This window comes from Carcharhinus amblyrhynchos, chromosome 4, assembly GCF_965287045.1.
Source record: "Carcharhinus amblyrhynchos chromosome 4, sCarAmb.v2.hapA, whole genome shotgun sequence".
Taxonomy (NCBI): domain Eukaryota; kingdom Metazoa; phylum Chordata; class Chondrichthyes; order Carcharhiniformes; family Carcharhinidae; genus Carcharhinus; species Carcharhinus amblyrhynchos.
The window spans coordinates 15,797,076-15,814,642 of NC_137327.1; the positions used below are offsets into that span (position 1 = coordinate 15,797,076).

General features: G+C 38.9%; 1 protein-coding gene across 1 annotated transcript in view; it reads right to left on the reverse strand.

Annotated features, from left to right (window-relative positions):
• Positions 1 to 17,567, reverse strand: part of usp10 (ubiquitin specific peptidase 10) — a 69,176-nt gene that overhangs the window by 18,200 nt on the left and 33,409 nt on the right. The window contains exons 5-12 of the mRNA XM_080186733.1: positions 16,104 to 16,195; positions 13,444 to 13,553; positions 13,108 to 13,163; positions 12,728 to 12,831; positions 9,514 to 9,613; positions 3,660 to 3,837; positions 1,942 to 2,107; positions 695 to 839 (exon numbers count right to left, since the gene is read on the reverse strand). Of these exons, the coding sequence (XP_080042859.1) occupies positions 695 to 839; positions 1,942 to 2,107; positions 3,660 to 3,837; positions 9,514 to 9,613; positions 12,728 to 12,831; positions 13,108 to 13,163; positions 13,444 to 13,553; positions 16,104 to 16,195 (951 nt within the window). The remainder of the gene's footprint in view (positions 1 to 694; positions 840 to 1,941; positions 2,108 to 3,659; positions 3,838 to 9,513; positions 9,614 to 12,727; positions 12,832 to 13,107; positions 13,164 to 13,443; positions 13,554 to 16,103; positions 16,196 to 17,567) is intronic.

A 17,567-nucleotide genomic window follows, 5' to 3' on the forward strand; every position in this document is an offset into this window, starting at 1 on the left:
TGACTGTCTTTACTAACAGTGGCTTGTCTGCACCTTAAAATATTTCCAGACATTTCAGATTATTTCTCACTGGATTTCTCCACTGACATGATTGGCACTGAATTGGGGAATTATTTCAGTTACATTGGTTTGTAATGCTGCTTTTCTTCCCATACGATTCCTTTCCAGACCTTTTGGTCAGGCGTTTGCAGAGGTGAAAAATGAAGGTGATTATCATACCTGATATCTAGCAACTTTTAAAGTAGAAGTGAAGAAAGGTGCAAGTGATTGGGGTGATGGATGATCCCTCGATAGACTGCATGTTGTTTTCTGGTCCTATATTTTCCTATTCTTATTCTGGTTTATAACAAACAGCATTCAAATAAATACAACTTAAATTTATGTTGTGCAACCTGAGCTAAATTCTGCCACAGCTCAGTGCCAAATAGAAACCAAACACTTCAAGAACAAAATAAATTAAGCAGGGATCACATCAGGCCACGATCACATACTCAGAGCAACACTGGCGATGCCCTACATCTGTCTATCCTCCTCCAGTGCTGTGGAGTATTGGGGAATCAAAACTGGGAAATGGCAGAGGAATGGGGATACTGCTGCATTTGATAAATGACTGTAGCACATCAGACTTCAGCAAACAAAGGCTAAAAAGTACAGCAATCAATTCACTATTAATGCACAAATAAGCTACACTAACCTTTGCTTATTTCAAGATCAATGGGGTAATCAATATTCTTGATCAGTTTCTGGCATCCTCCGGTCTTTTCATAAATGAAGCGTTTAAGATGCAGAACAAGAACAGGAGGCAATTCTTCTAAGGTAACACGGCGACAAATCTCAACCTGAAACAGTGAGTGGAAATGAATTTCAAGTCTTGCAGCATGAGAATATGTAATGGCTTCATGGGCAAATTAGCCATGTGTCACTTTGGTAAAAAACAATCTGCAAATTACTAAAATCATACAATACTTTTTAAATCATGAAACTATATTAATTCATTTTCCTTACTGCAGGATTTACTTAATTCCAAGATTTTATAGCAATCTAATATATTTGGAGAAGGACAAATTTTATCCAACACTTTTACTTATTTAAAACGCCGATTGAACAGTTTGTCTTCAGCCAGAAATTGTACACAATTTCAAGGCATCTCCATTATCTCTCATTTACTTAGAACTCTTCCAACTAAATCGCTTTTCAGCCTTTGGCTAAGACCAAGCCCAAGATGGGGTGCAATGCTGCATCCCGTCACTTAGATCTTGTTTGTCTCTCTTATGAGGACCATGAATTGAGGTTAGGTTTTTGGAGCAAGGAATGGATTTTGGTTTGCCCAGTCCCCCATTCTGAGCATTGGCTTTGTAACTTTAAGGATGGAGTAAAAAATGTTAAAATAATCAAGGGGTTCTGCCAATAAAATTATAAATAATACTCAAAGGTAAATCAACAAAGCTGTTATCACAATATTACCCAATATTCAATCTCAAATGGCAATGTCAGAAATATGGCAGTAGAATGGTATCCTTTGGGTCAGGATAGTGTTATAATTCACAATACAGATTTACGATTACATGTTGAGCTATAATATGCAAATGAATTCTAAATGCTGGCCAAACTAGCAATGCTCACATTCCATGAATGAATTTTGAAAGGACAGACCAAATCTGTGACAACAAAAATCCAAGTATTTTGGTTTCATATTAAAATGAATATACTTACTTGATGAGCATTTTAAATGCCACCATAAGCTACAGAGAAGGCATATACACAGGCTATTCATTCTGTGAAACAATTGCTTGTACTCTAGCTTCTACAAACCAGGGTAAGAATCAAAATGTTTGCATACAAGTAGAACTCTAAAAAAAGTGCAGCTTGAAATTAAATGGATTTTACTTGTTGCGTGATCCCCATTTATATTTGGAATCCATTGTAATTAGAAACGCGTACCTCCTGCTTAGTTTTAGTGGTATATCCCTGGACAGACTCCCGGGCCACCAAGCTTTCCAGAGCATCCTGCACTGTGCGGATCTTTTCAGACTGTATATCAAGCTGCAGCGAGAAGAACAGCTGGAGGGTAGCAGATTCCTTGGAGCTTTGCTGGTAAACCACGGACCTGGAGGCAATGTAAAAAGTGGGCATGATTCAAAAGCACTAGCTAAATATCTTTTAGAAAACAAGGGAATACCTAAATTGCAAAGCTGTGTTCTAAACACGGTAATGGAATTTATAACACACACAACTAACAAGCTTTTTGGAGGGATAAATTTGCTACACTATGTAGAATCATAAAGTGTCTGTGTCAGTTCTTAGAATGTTACCAATTCGTCCCGCTCCACTGTTCAGTCCCCATAGCCATGAAATTTTCTCCCTCTTGCTGTTTAGCTTATTTTAGTCCACTAGTTGGCTTTATAGCGCAAAAATAGAACACAATTATACAGTCAGAGGTTTACAACATGGAAACAGGCCCTTTGGCCCAACCTGCCCAGTTTTTAACCACTGTTAATCCCAATTGCCCGTATTTGGCCCATATCCCTCTATAACCATCTTACCCATGTAACTGTCTGAATGCTTTATATAGAATGAATGCTGATGGAGAGAAGGTAGTGAACGTGCCATCACCGGATGAGCTTAAACCACAAACCTGTTGGTTTACAGCTTATTGCAGTAAGCCAATTGCGCTACAGAGACTACAGTTCATTGCCTATTTTCCTGATTTTGTTTTTTGCCAACAGTTTATGCAACTCCTACCAAAATTTTTAATGGTGATGCCGTAGAAAAAAATATTCCCTTTTCAAAATAATTCCAAACAAAAACAATATAAACCTTGAATAGACAAGGTATTTTTATTTACAATTATTTTAGAGGAATTTGATATAACTTGTATCTGGTGGCAAATATATCCAATGGAAGGAATGGGTAATAGGTGTGATACTACATTATGTAGGTCTTTGCTGAAGCAAAAGCTGGTCATTCAGTTTTATGGTTCATATATTGGAGCACTGCAAGTTTATGGGTTTTTTTTTCACAGACTATTTCTTGAATCACACTGCTTCCTCTACTTTATGGCAAACACCTAATCAAATAATAAAGCTCTGATTTTACATACTAGTTCTTTTAGTCAAAGGCTGACATTGCCCTGCTAAAGCAGTTAAGTCCCACTCATGCCATTGTTGCTGTCACTGATATACAAGGTAAAAATTGTTTTAAAACAATGCTTTAAGTTCAAACCAAGTGTCAGATAACAAAAAAGTCGCAGCATTATAGCACATGCACAAGTCACTCAAAAACATTCGTCACTGAAGTTTACAGCATGGAAACAGGCCCTTCGGCCCAACTTGAACCTGTTGCCCTTTTCTCATAATCCCTTAGCTAGTCCCAATTGCCCACGTTTGGCTCATCTCCTTCTATACCCATGTAACTGTCTCAACACTTTTAAAAAGACAAAATTGCGCCCGTCTCTCCTATTACCTCTGGCAGCTTGTTCCAGGCACTCATCACCCTCTGTGTGAAAAAAATTGCCCCTCTGGAGCCTTTTGTATCTCTCCCCTCTCACTTTAAACCTATGCCCTCTAAAAAGGTTCCATTAACTATAGTAAAAGGGTGGGGTTCCACAACAGAATGATACAGGTCGTTCAATAATGAAATAGACAGGGATTGTGAGTTACCTGATGTGTCCTCCAAAGACATCAGTGATTGGGGTTCGAATGAAATCAGATTGGCGAGTAACAGACGTCTTATTCCGGGGGCCAACTTGCTCCCATTCATCCTCACTACCTTCGCCTTGCTCTTCCAACTCTTCTTCAGTTCCTTGTTGTAATTCGGGTCCATTTGAAACAGCAGTTCCTTTAAAAAAAACATTACTTCAAGATAAACCTCACCTGCTTTTATTGCAGTCTATATTGAAAAAGATTTGATAACAGCATCCCAGCACATGATTTCAGCGTGCTGTGCAAATTGAAAACAAACCAAGAAAACTCCTCCTCACCTTGGTCACGAATAGCACACTTGGCTTCTCTCTGTAAAGTATAGATTATTTAGCTACACTAAAGTAAAAAAAATTGAATGAGTCATTTCAGAATAGAAGTTGTCTGCTGGGATATAGAGAAATACCTTCTGTAGTGCACTGGTGATATTCTTGTATTTGTTTCCACACACAGAGTCCAGACAAAACAAAAACGTAAGCTATAGTTAGCATTTTATTGAACGCCTATTAATAAATTTTGTACTCCGTGCATGCACAGCAGTTTCATGACAGAACTTTAAAGGCTTGTATATATATTTTTGGCAGCTGCAAACTAGTGTTCGACCCCAGTTTCAGTCAAGCATGTCCAAAAGATTTTAAAAAGCCATTCAACAGACCAACAAACAGAAATAGACTCCCGTCTCCCGTACTTGTCAAGACACCCCTTAAAAGGTCACTATCGTATCTGCTTAAATGACCTAGCAAGCCACTCAATTGTATCAAACTGCTGAAAGTGTACAAAAAGGATTAAATCAACTGGATCACTCAGCATCATTGAACATTACCTGGAAGAAGCAATGAAGGTGACTAGGGTGATGGGGGACCCATTGCCAAAAATGGCTCAATAGCACCATAATTGACCAAGCTGGCAAAGTCCTAAAGAATACTGGTGCTAGACAGGAACTGCAGCAGATAATAAGGGAACCAACAAGTGGAAAAAACGCACTTGCCTCGTCCTCACCAATTCACCTGTCGCAAATACATCGATCCATGATGGTATTGGTAGTAGTGACCAATGCACAGGCCTTACAAGAAGTCTCACTTTCGCATTGAGGATACCCGCCTTGTGTGAATGGCACTAAATGGGACAGATTTTGAACAGATTTAGCAATTCAAAACTGGACAACCACGCGGGCCATCACTGCAGCAAAATGGTATACAACGACAGCCTGAAACCACACCACAGCCCCCAGTCTATCACTACCACCAATCTGGAAAATTAGCTCTGATTCAATGAAAAGTGCAGGACGACATTCCAGGACAATCTAAAAATGAGGTGTCAACCTGGTGGAGTTACAACACAGGATTACTTGCATGCCAAACAGCATGTGATAGACAGAGCTAAACAATCCCATAACTCGACAGTGCTGCCCCATCCTGCCATGAATAGTGGAAGACAGTAAAATAACTAACAGCAGGAGGCAGCGTATCCAAATAAAGCCTCCATCCTCAATCAGTGCAAAACACAAAGCTGAAATATTTGCAACAATCTGCAACCAGAAGGGCAGAGTGGATGATCTATCTCTGCCTCCTCCAGAAGCCCCCATCATTCCAGATGTCTGTCTTCAGCCAATTTAGTTGGCTTCACGTTATATCAAGAAATGGTTGAAGGCATTGGATACTGCAATGTATTTATGTATGTTCAAGCATATGCTGGTCCCTTAGCCATGCTATTCCAGTACAGTTACAACACTTACATCAACCAAGCAGTATGGAAAACTGCCCAATGTCCTGCCTGCAAAACATAGGACAAATCCAATCCAACCAATTATCTATCCCATCAGTCTACTCTCGACCATCAGCAAGGTGATGGAAAGGGTCATCAACAGTACTATCAAATAGCACTTACTCAGGAATAACCTGCTTACTAACTCCATTTCGTTACCATCATGGCCACTTAGCTCCTGACATCACTAAATCCTTAGTCCAAACACGGACAATCGAACTGAATGCCATAGGTAAGATGAGAGCGACTAGTCTTGACATCAAGGTAGCATTTGACTGAGTATAACATCAAGGGGCTCTAGCAAAGCTGGAGTCAAAAGGGAAATCAAGGGTAAAACTCTTCACTGGCAGGAGTCATACCCTGTACAGAAGATGATGGTTGTGGTTATTGGAGGTCAATCATTTCAGTCCCAGCACATCACTGCAGGGGTTCTTCAGGGTAATATCCTAGGTCCAACTACCATCAGTTTCTTCATCAATGACCTTCCTCCGAGGTCAGAAGTGGGGTTGTGTGCTAATATTCATCATCATTCGTGATTCCTCAGATACTGAAGCAGTTCATGTCCATATGCAGCAACATCCAGACTTTTGCTAAGTCACAATTAACATTCCCATCACAAGTGCCTAGCAATGACCATTTCCAACAAGAATGCAACCGTCTCCCCATGACATCCAATGGCATGACCATCGCTGAATCCCCCACCTTCAACATCCTGGGGTTTCTCATTGACCAGAAACTGAACAGGAACAGCCATACAACTATTGTGACTTCAAATACAAGTCTAAGACTGGGAATTCTGAAGTAACCTACCTGCTAACTCTCCAAAGCCTGTCCACCATTTATAAAACACAAGTCAGGAACATGATGGAATACTCTTCACTTGCTTGGACGAGTGTCTCAAACAACACTTAAGGATCTTAATACACTCCCAAAGCAGCCTGCTTTTGATCAGCACTCCATTTATCACCTTCAACCCTGATGGACAATGACAGCAGTGTGTATCATCTGCAATATACACTGCAGGAATTCACCAAGGCTTCTAAGGCATTATTGTCCAAACCCATAACTACTACTATCTGAAAGGACAAAAGCAGCAGGTATATGGAAACACCATCACGTGCAAGTTCCCCTCCAAGTCATTCAACATCCTTACTTGGAAATATATTGTTGTTCCTTCATTGTCACTGGGTCAAAATCCTGGAACTCCTTCTCAAACACTGTGGGTGTACCTACAACCGCAGCAGCTTAAGACAGCACACCACTACTTTCCCAAGGACAATTAGGGCTGGACAATAAAATTGTCCACCTAGCCAGCAATCTTGCGAAATTTTTTTTAAAATCCAGAGGCTCGCATTAATGACCGAGACAAGTTCAAATTCCATCACAGCAATTACACAATTTAAATTCATTTATACAAATAAATCTGGAATTAAAAAAAACTAGCACCAACTGAAATCCCTCTATTCCCCATTTGTTCATGCCTATCAAGATAAGAGAGAAGCTCTGGCATTGGAGTAATTAACCTCCAGTCACAAACTGACATTACAGAATTGGTCAAATATAGTCAAAATGAACAGGCTATTAAAAAAGCATTTACCATTGTGCAAAAATTAGCCATTACTGATTTGGAAGTGTCAACCTCTGCCAACAAATGCTCCAGCAAAGATTTGCACCGCAAAACTGATAACAAAGACACTTCTACCAAATAACGAAAAGGTACAAAATAAGTAATTACCATCAGATTACTGGGAAAATATCTGAAGCTATGCAGCATATGTGAATTGTAAGTCAGTAACTGCACAAAAATTTTCAACACGTTTGGGACATCTTGATACAAATTCAGGATTAGTCCAATTGATCCTTTATAATACAATGCACTTTATATAATATTTCATTAAGTAACTATACTTAATTTTGGAATTTTTTTTGATAGTCATTATCTCTGGTGAGTCTCAGCACTATCCAATGATCTGGAGAACAAGGAATATCTAAAATGGTCTACCTTTAATTATCATAAAGAATTAAATTAGCAATTGAAAAGATTATAACATGTTAGTTGAGACGTTTATAACATGCATTAAAGATACAGTAAGAATATAAAACATTTAGAGTCAAGGGTTTTCTGATTTTTATCGCAAAGCCTGAAGAAACTACCAAATAAACTCGTCTAGAAGTTGACCCAATGACTTATCGCCATAAAAATGTAATTTATCATGTATCGCACATGAAAGCAGACTGTAGAATTTTAGAGAAAAGCAGTGTTGTATTAATGGATTACTTAACCTGCAATTATTATGGTTCATTCACTTAAAGACATGTGCAGATACCTCCCAGCCAATTACAAAACTAATGTGTACCACATGATCTGAGACATTCTTCCTGAAAGAATATCAAATATACAGCTCAATTTAAACTGGATTAAAAAATGGCAGAATAGGTTAGTGAGCACTGGCAAAATATCACGCCAGCTGTGGAACCATCCAACTTTTATGCCCTCAAAAGTGAAGAAAGTTGATATTTTAGAATTGAAGGCCAGTGGCAGCTGGTGCACAAGATTAACGAAAAGGCACAATTTATTGCTGCCAGAACATGTCTGTCATCTGACCTCAACAACAAAACCCTCGATTTCCACTACTGTCATGTGACATCAAGAATGTACAACAAATGGCCCGAACTGCAAATACGGGTGAAACACCATGAACTTCGACATGCTAGCAAACAAGACCATTACCAAGATTGGTTAAAAAAATCATCTTTGTAAAGATGACTGGCCATGAGAAGGGCAACTCAATGGTTCCATTTTTTTTTTGGCTGTTGGCACAAAATTAAATCAGATGGTGATGGTTAAGCACAAAGCTCTCCCCAAAGAGAAATTTCAGAAAAACGTCATCCTTGTTCACAAAGGGCTAGGTGGATGAACGCAGTTGTAAGAAGTAGATTGATCTGAGACGCGAGGAGGACTGCACAAAGAAAGATATGCTTGCTCATCGCGGCATATCCAAATCCCAACTGTTTGCCAATGATGCGAAATCAACTAAAACCTGGTGGTCTTACAAATATTATTCAGCCCTTGGATGTGTATAAATAAACCTCTCAAGGGACATATCCCAACAATATAGAACAATTGGATGTTAGACAGTGAAAAAACATTCACTAAAAGTGGAGTAATGTAAACAGTCTCATGAGCAACATTGTGCCAATGGATCACAGACTCATGGAATGCATCTGATCTCAATATTGTCTAAAAACAATTTCTAAAATGTGGAATAATGAATACATGTAAAAGTACCAAGAAGGGCAGCATGGTGGTACAGTGGTTAGCACTGTCACCTCACAGTGCCAGGGTGCTGGGTTCAATCCCCAGCTTGAGTCACTGTGCGAAGTCTGCACAACCTCCCCATGTCTGCGTGGGTTTTCTTCAGTCTCTCCGATTTTCTCCCACAGTCCAAAAGACATGTTAGGTAGGTGCATCGGCCATGCTAAATTCTCCCTCAATGTATCCAAACGAGCGCCAGACTGTGGCGACTAGGGGATTTTTTTACAGTAACTTCATTGCAGTGTTAATGTAAGCCTACTCGTGACACTAATAAATAAACTTCAAAGTTTAAAAAACTTGTGGAACAAGGATACCAGTACTACCAACGACGAAGATGATAAAGGTGGCCCACCTGATGTAATGCAAAACCGGGCTATTCAGATTCAAATAGTTCCAAATGACTCTTGATTGCTATGTGAAGCATTGTAGTTAATTCATCATGGTATTATTTCTATTGCGTTGGAGTAAATGTTTACAAGTAGTTTTTGTTAAAAATTGAAGAATTAATTTGGATGCTTTATTGTCGTTGGTTTTTACTTTAGTCCATTGTTGGTCTTTTCTGGGCCCAAACGAAGCACACATATCAATTCCTCAAAAACATTACCCAAGTAAAAATCTACCCACAACCTTTGACCCAGAGAAAATTCAGCTTTTACATGAATATATAAACTAGTCACATTTCAGGAACCAACTGTAAAGTTCTGGGGGCAAGGGGGAGAACTAAAGATCACTTACTTTCATCCTGAGGAGTTATCAGTTTCTTCAGTGCCAACATTTCCTCATGCAGGCCATTTAAAATTAAGCCCAAATATTCCTCTGCGTCTTCTTGTCGACCCTAAACGAGAAAACACGATTCATTAGTTAAAACATATGTTTAAGAAAAACAAGCTGAAAACGAAACTAGTGATAAGAAAGTTTCAGCAGGAAAAATAACACTTGCCCTGCTATAGAACCTTATGTAATTTTTCAGAACACCCCAAAGTTTTTCAACCCAATGAATTATTTTACTTTAAAATAATCAGATATGTGGATACATACAGCAGTTAAATTGCACACAATAAGGTCCCACAAACAGCAAGTGAGATGAATGGCCAATTAAGTTTTTTTGTGCTGTTAGTGAGCAAGGAATGCTGGCAGGACCCTTGGACCCTGTTCCACTTAAGGTTTGTGGTGCAAGTTCTTTAGCATTCACATGGAACAGAGGTGGAGCCTCAGTTTAACCTCATGGCTTCTCATCCCGCCATCCCTCAGTTCTGCACTGGATGGTCAGCACGTTAAGTTGCTAAAAATAACAGGCCTGTCCTGATTGTAATCAACCATTTCCCTCAAATAGACATGCTCCTAGAATACTGGGCAATGCAGCAGATGAGATTAGTGTAGCCACTCCTGAAATTGCTTTCTCAAATATGGCCTGATCAAAACAACGGTTAGAGCTTCAACAAAGGATGTGGCTGCAAATACAACAACTTGGCTAACAGAAAGTGATTAGTGCAAGAAAGGCGGCCACCGGTTTAATGTTCAGTTGAAGCAAACGATATTAGTCATGGAACATGCTCAAAATCTAAATGCTGGAAAAACTCAGCAGGTCTGGCAGCATCTGTGGAGAGAGAGAAACAGAGTTAATGTTTTCAGTCTATATGACTCTTTTTCAGAGCTGAATATGCTCCTTGTGGGGGACAAAGGTCCTGAGGAGGCATCTTAAAATGTGTCTTCGAGAGAACGTCCAGGTTTTCTTGAAATCCGTTAATCTACCATCAAAACACATTCATGAAAACAGCTGTTGCAGATTGAAACCCCAGGATAAAAAGTGTTCATATTCTCACGTTTGTGTCAGATAGTTACGGGTTCAAGCCCCTTCTCAGAGACTTGAGCGTGTAATCCAGGCCGATAGCTTTGTGAAGTGGCATCTTTAAACAGGGGTCCTTGCCTGTTCCAACAGATCGATGTAAAAGATCCCATGGCACAATTCAAAGAGCAACAGGGAAATTCTACCAATGTCTTGTCCAACACTGCTCTCTCAACCAACATAAATATAACATTTCAGAATATTTAGCTTGCTGATAGTTGTGGGATCTTGCTGTGCAGAAATATGCTGTTGCCTTTGTCTATATTGCAAGTGACTAATGCTTAATTGGCTGTGAAGCTTTTTGGAACATGTTAAGGCCTAGGAAGGCACTGTATAAATGCAAATCTTCTCCTTAGTTTGTAATACAGCAATCATGAAAGACCTGAATGAAATAACTGACAGATACCAAATCTATACCATGTTGTAAATTCATCTAATGGGCAAAGACAGAGCAAATGACAGCAAGTGGAAAATTTTCTCTAAAGTGTGAAAGTATTATTTCTGTTTAGTTTTTATTCCTTATGCAAATAATTAGCTTTAAAGATACAATTCTGGTTACCATCACTATGCAACACACTCCTGACGTTATAGCTAGACTTTCATAAGAAACTGGAGCCTGAAATATCCATAAAAAGGGATAAGATAAAATGCTTTGATGTGTTTTGAAAAATACATCTCTTTTGAATCAAACAGAACAGTTGATAAGACAGTGGTAAATTTATCCTGCTGATCTTTCGTTAAGTTTATAGGAAACCAACTAAAAGTCGTTACATAGTAGAGGCTTGAAGGCCAATGCTACTCAGCTACCACAAGCCTAGCCAGAGTGGAGGAATTCAATACTATTCCAAATTTCCATTTGCAGAACTCTTGAGAAATGTTATGGACAATGAAATGGAAGCTGGCAAGTTGTTGGGTGGGTGTACTATAAATGAGCCATACTTTATAGAAAGAGTGTTTGTAACTGATTCGCAGATTAGTCTATTGTCCAATTACAATTTTAACCCATGTGCGTACAGAGGTTTTTTTTTACCTTTTTTAGAAAAGGTTTTTTCTTCCATGTAATTAGGTCAATCATTAACCACAGATTTATGATAAAGGAGGCGAGATGAAATAGTACATTTATTTCTTCAAAGCTACAGCCACATTTGCAATTTTAGGTTAGGCGTCAGTGGATAGAGAGACACTACAAGACACTTGCTTCTTGCGGTGCAAGGGAATTAAGTCAACTGCATCTGGTGGCACAGTGATGTAAAATGTTGGAGTTTCAACAACTGCAACGTGAAGATGAAAAAGATGTCCATGATCCCCTTCTGGAAAGGCAGGAGGGAGGGGACTCTTGTGGATAGCAAGAAGGGGTAGATAAATCCCCAATCTTAATGAGGTGGAGTCACTGGGAGATTTCTCTGGAAAGCAGGAAACTTAGAGGGCCATCGCTCTCAATTCACCCAACAGCTGACTATGCACCAGCAATCGTAGAGTGATTGGGAGCCAGGTCTCCTGTATTCCTAAAATCAGGAAAAGCGATTTTGATGTATAGAGAAACTTGGGAGTGGGGAAAATTAAAAATTCAGTTGCAGACAGACAGTCGAAAACAACTAATGATTATTAAAAAATACCTTTCATCATCACAGGAAGAGCATGGCTCGGTGACAACTCTCCTCTGTGAGGAAGGGCACGGCCTCTCTTCAGCACCTCCCACTTTGGTACGAGAGAGATCGGAACAACTCAGGTGTGGGGGGAGGAGAGAGAAGAGGAGAAGTCACGGGCATAAACTCACATCCCAATCCATGGCACCATGCACTGCGCCACCAATAACGTTTTAAATTTCAAGTTCCACTTTGACATACAGGATTTTACCATTATGAATTATAAAAATGATAAAATCAATCTGGATTGTTAATGAGCACAAGGGTCATACATAATTCAATTTAATTTTTGTTTACAGTTTCACTGCAGCATTGCATATTCAAACTGCAACAGAACAACAGCAGTGATTCTAACAGGACTTGACAGAGTCAACATTACTGAAACTCCAAAACACTATTTGGGATTAAGAAAAATATGACAATATACTTCAGGGCAAACAATGCCTTAAAAACTTACCTTTTCAGATAAACTTGACTTGATAACCGTCAGCACTCTGTAAATGTAGGTTGGTTCGAAAGGAATTCCAGTACGAATATCTTTAACAGTTTTATCACCAGTACCTTACATAATTATGAAAGATGGTCAAAAGAGGTTCTAGTAAAATGCAGAAGTAAAGCATTTACACAGCAACATAAATTACTTCCAACCATGAAGATTTTCTGCCATTCATTTCAAAGTAGGTTATAAATACTAAAATTGAAAAATTAAACTATTCTGTAGTTGGTCATTTCAGAATCAAGCTGTATGTCATTGTAAATAAAATGAAGTTGACATAAGTCTTAATTAGCACACAGCCAATAAAATGCACAGATTAATGTGGTACCTAAATTACATACCTATTTTTGGCTTGGAGGGTACTGGCATAGTACAGAACTCATTCATCAGTCGAACGCTATTAAATTAAATTAACAAAACAGAATAAGGTTCAGTTTAAAGAACATTTTTATTGAAGTTTTCAATGTGTGTATTCTTTTGCTTAAATATAATTAAACTAAGCTACAAACTCTTAGAAAGCAATTGTATCAGGTGTTCTGCAATATGATTATTCAAATTCTGGAAGTACCTACTTTACATTTAAATTTATAGAAAAGTGAGCAGACCTGACCATATCGTCCACTAGAGCATTTTTCAAAACATTTTCAAGTATATGTATAAACAAATGTAATACGTACAAGCTGTCAATCATTGGTGTAGAACTGCGAGGTCTCTGTATCTCATTATATATCGGAATAGACTTCATCAGATGAAACATGGGTGGGCATGCAACCAAAGCTTGCAAAGTCTATGTCACATTAGTTAAGAAGATAATAGTTCCACTTGGTTTACTACGGATCTACAACACAGTACTTGAAGCCAAGTGGTGGAACCAACAGAAATCTATGTCCTAACACAACTGCATCAAAGCATATATTAAAAAATCTGATGGGTTTTGAAGACCATTTAACTGTATAATACAACCATACAAGATCAAAGGCCCGAGACTGGCTTGCCTGTTTTATTCATGTACAGGTATAGTATCCCAAACCTCGAACCCTCACCGAGGCCATGGCCAGATTTGGGGATGGACAGTTTTGTCATGCTGGGATGGGTGGGGTCAAAGGTCGCTTGGAGCATGGAAAAGAACAGTACTTAAAGCAGTGAAGTGGTAACTAGTCTGGAGATACATCACACCATTATAGCGGCTGACCAATATCCGGATAAAGCTTCTGTAAAATTTTACTCAATTAAATTTAATACAGTATTATAAAACTGCCCGATTAGGTAACTAAGATTTGGGTTACTCTATCAAGACTTTAGATAATGCATAACAGGGGCAGCACAATGGCACTGCTATTTCACAGCACCGGCACGAGTTTGATTCCATCCTTGGGCGACGATCCGTGCAGAGTCTGCACATTCTCCAAGTCTCCCGGGCTTTCCTCTGGGTACGCCAGTTTCCTCCCACTTCTAAAGATGTAATGTGCAGGATTGGCCATGCTAAATTGCCCCTTAGTGTCCCAAGATGTGTAAATTAGGGGGATGAGCAGGATAATTAAGTGGGGTTATAGGGACAGGGCAGGGAGGGCCTGGAAAAGATGTTCTGTTGGAGAGTTACTGCAGATTTATTGTGGTAATGCTGAGTTAAGATGGGTAGAGAAAGAGGAGACAGTTATACTGATGCTTCCCATTTCACTGGCATTTAAATTGTTACAATACAACAAGAATCCCAAATTTATCCAACTTGATTCAACCGAAATGAAACTGTGGGGCCATTGTAAGAAAGTTAAATAAATCTGAAGGAATGGGACAAGTTGACCCACTCCCAATTTAGAAATGTAAAAAAAATTGAAAACATTTAAATTTGGCTAATTTATATATAAACAAAGTGACAATGCAGAGTAATAACTGATAATTGTACTGCTTTTTATTCCAAAAGATTGCATACTCTCACTAACTCAGCTAAAGTTCATTCAGAACTGCAGCATAATTGTGAAATTCAGATTTTTTTTTAAATTAAGAGTTCCAGTCACTTGGCATCTGAGCGAGATTAAATGGTTCCAATGATTTCAAGTTTTGTTGATTTAAGTCATCCAAGTATGATATTTTTCAATTAAAATTAAAAGTGGGATTGATAATCCATCTACTTGCTTTAAATCACTTTCAGGTATTGTATTTTGCTTGCAGGTGTTCACACCTGCCTATTGCAACTACTGAAGGGAATATCCAGAAACATTCATTTGAAAATTATCTCTGGCTGAGCACTAACATCTGGCCTTGGGATGTGTTTCTTAAATCATTTAATAGGAGGGACATCACTACATTTAATGAATTCCATAAGTGACACAAATGCGAACTGTTATTGGTGACAGAAATGTAAGCTTTGTGGATTTTTGAAGGAAAGACCTATCTATAGGCAAAGTAATCTTAATGGAGCCCTGCTTTAAAAATGTTTTGAGAATTCTGACTTCATAAGAACATAAGAAATAGGAGCAGGAGTAGGCCATCCGGCCCCTCAAGCCTGCCCCGCCATTCAATAAGATCATGGCTGATCTGTCGTGGCTCAGTTCCACATTCCCGCCCTCTCCCCATAACCCTTAATCCCCTCTCTTATCAAAAACCCATCAACACGCGTCTTAAAAATATTTAGCGAGGTAGCCTCCACCACTTCAACGGGCAGAGAATTCCAGAGATTCACCACCCTTTGAGTGAAGAAGTTCCTCCTCAACTCCGTTCTAATCCGCCCCCCCTTTATTTTGAGGCTGTGCCCCCTAGTCCTACTGTCCTTTGAGCGGGAAGAGTCTCTCCACCTCTATCCTATCCATCCCACTCATCATCTTATACGTCTCAATGAGATCTCCCCTCATTCTTCTAAACTCTAACGAGTACAAGCCTAGTTTATTCAGCCTCTCCTCATAGCTCAACCCCCTCAACTCCGGCATCAGCCTAGTAAACCTCCTCTGCACTCCCTCCAAGGCCAAAATATCCTTGCGTAAGTACGGCGCCCAAAACTGCACACAGTACTCCAGCTGCAGCCTCACCAATGCCCTATACAGCCGCAGCAAGACCTCCCTATTTTTATATTCAATCCCCCTCGCTATGAAGGCCAGCATCCCATTCGCCTTCCTGACCACCTTCATTGCTTTCTAGTTAGTCCCAGCAATGCCTACTGCAGTGGCACACAATTACTTATTTTAAATTTAACTTATCACCCACCACCATGCTACAAACATGTTCAAGTCATATTACGTTGTTTGTTTCAACACTAGAGCTCACATTACAGTCTTTTGGGTATATATATATATATATATAGTTGGATATTAGCTGTCATGTTGTATTCAGATTTTAAGGATACAGCATTGATATAACACCAATTGCTTTTGTTGATCAGACCTCGAGGTTGCAAGGACACTGGTTTATGAACCAGTTTCACATTTTCCAGCAGTTCTATAGATATGGAAAGAAAAAGAATCACATTATAAGAATATACTGAATTCAATTTTATCCGTGGAGGCCACTTTCATTCTGGTCCTCAAAACGCGTACTGATCATAATATATTAAAAACTTGGTTAAACATGCTTAACAGTTTTGGTATAACTATTATTATACATCTGCATACTCCCCTGTCTCATAACTATGTACCCTCACTGCACAAAAATATTTTTTTCCTTGTTAGCTCTGTTACCATTATCTGACTCAGGCAGCTAGCAAATATGGTAACAGCTCTACAGGTGGATTCACTGTCTCAATTTATGCAGGTAGCTTTGTTTAGGAATTGCCTTTCTTTGGGATATCTAAGTACAAATCTGCACTTCAACACCCTGTGGCATAGCCTATAGTGCTCAATGTACTGGGGCAGTTAATGGATATTACATTACTAATAATCTTGCAGGTGTAGCATATAAAAATTGATATTATACAATATTATATTGATATCCAACTTTATGAATTGTTTATTCAGCTTGATCCAAAAACAAGTTAATCAGGGAGAGACACTTCCATGTAGTTTGTATACATCCACATCCCATGTAAAAACAATTCCACCACAAACAGTAATAACATAATAGACTCTGATAGACTCTTACTGAAAATTTGAAACCCAAATTGCAATCAAGCACACAAATTGCTGGTAGCGCTCATTTATTATCCTCAACACAATTCAATTTGCCCATTGGAAGGATAAACTTGTTTTTAAAAAATTTTTTTATTGCATTCTTAAAGTTACAAAACCAATGTGCAGAATGGACAGGACAAGCCATCTCCTTGACTGCTCCAAAAATTAATTCTAGAGAAACACACAAGATCCAAGCTGACAGGAAAAAGCTATGCACTCCATTGTGGATTGATCTGACACTTGACCTTAGCCAAAAGACTGAGAAACACAAGGACAGGTAAACACATTAACTTAAGCTTTCCTCAATCCTAGCACTATATGCAAAGCACACCAACATAACACTTTTAAAACAACATAAGAGCAAGGATATACTATAGACAGACCATGGTACACTTTTCAGGTACTTGCCAACCACACTCTTTTGGCCAAATAGATGGAGCCATATCAAGAAAATGTTTCCAAGTTTGTTGGAATCCATCCTGTTATCCTGACTGTAGGCAACATTCATATTTTTAAGCTGCTGCTGTATTTTCTTCAGCACAATATTTCAGAAATACAGACTCTACAGATCTAACAGCAAATCTGAAGCATGTGCAATTTTGTTAAGAAAGAACACACAAAAGCAATGTTTGTTCAAAGATGACTACTGAGTAGATAATCGAAGTGCATTTATTAGAAAGTATCCGATAGAGCAGGGGTCGCCA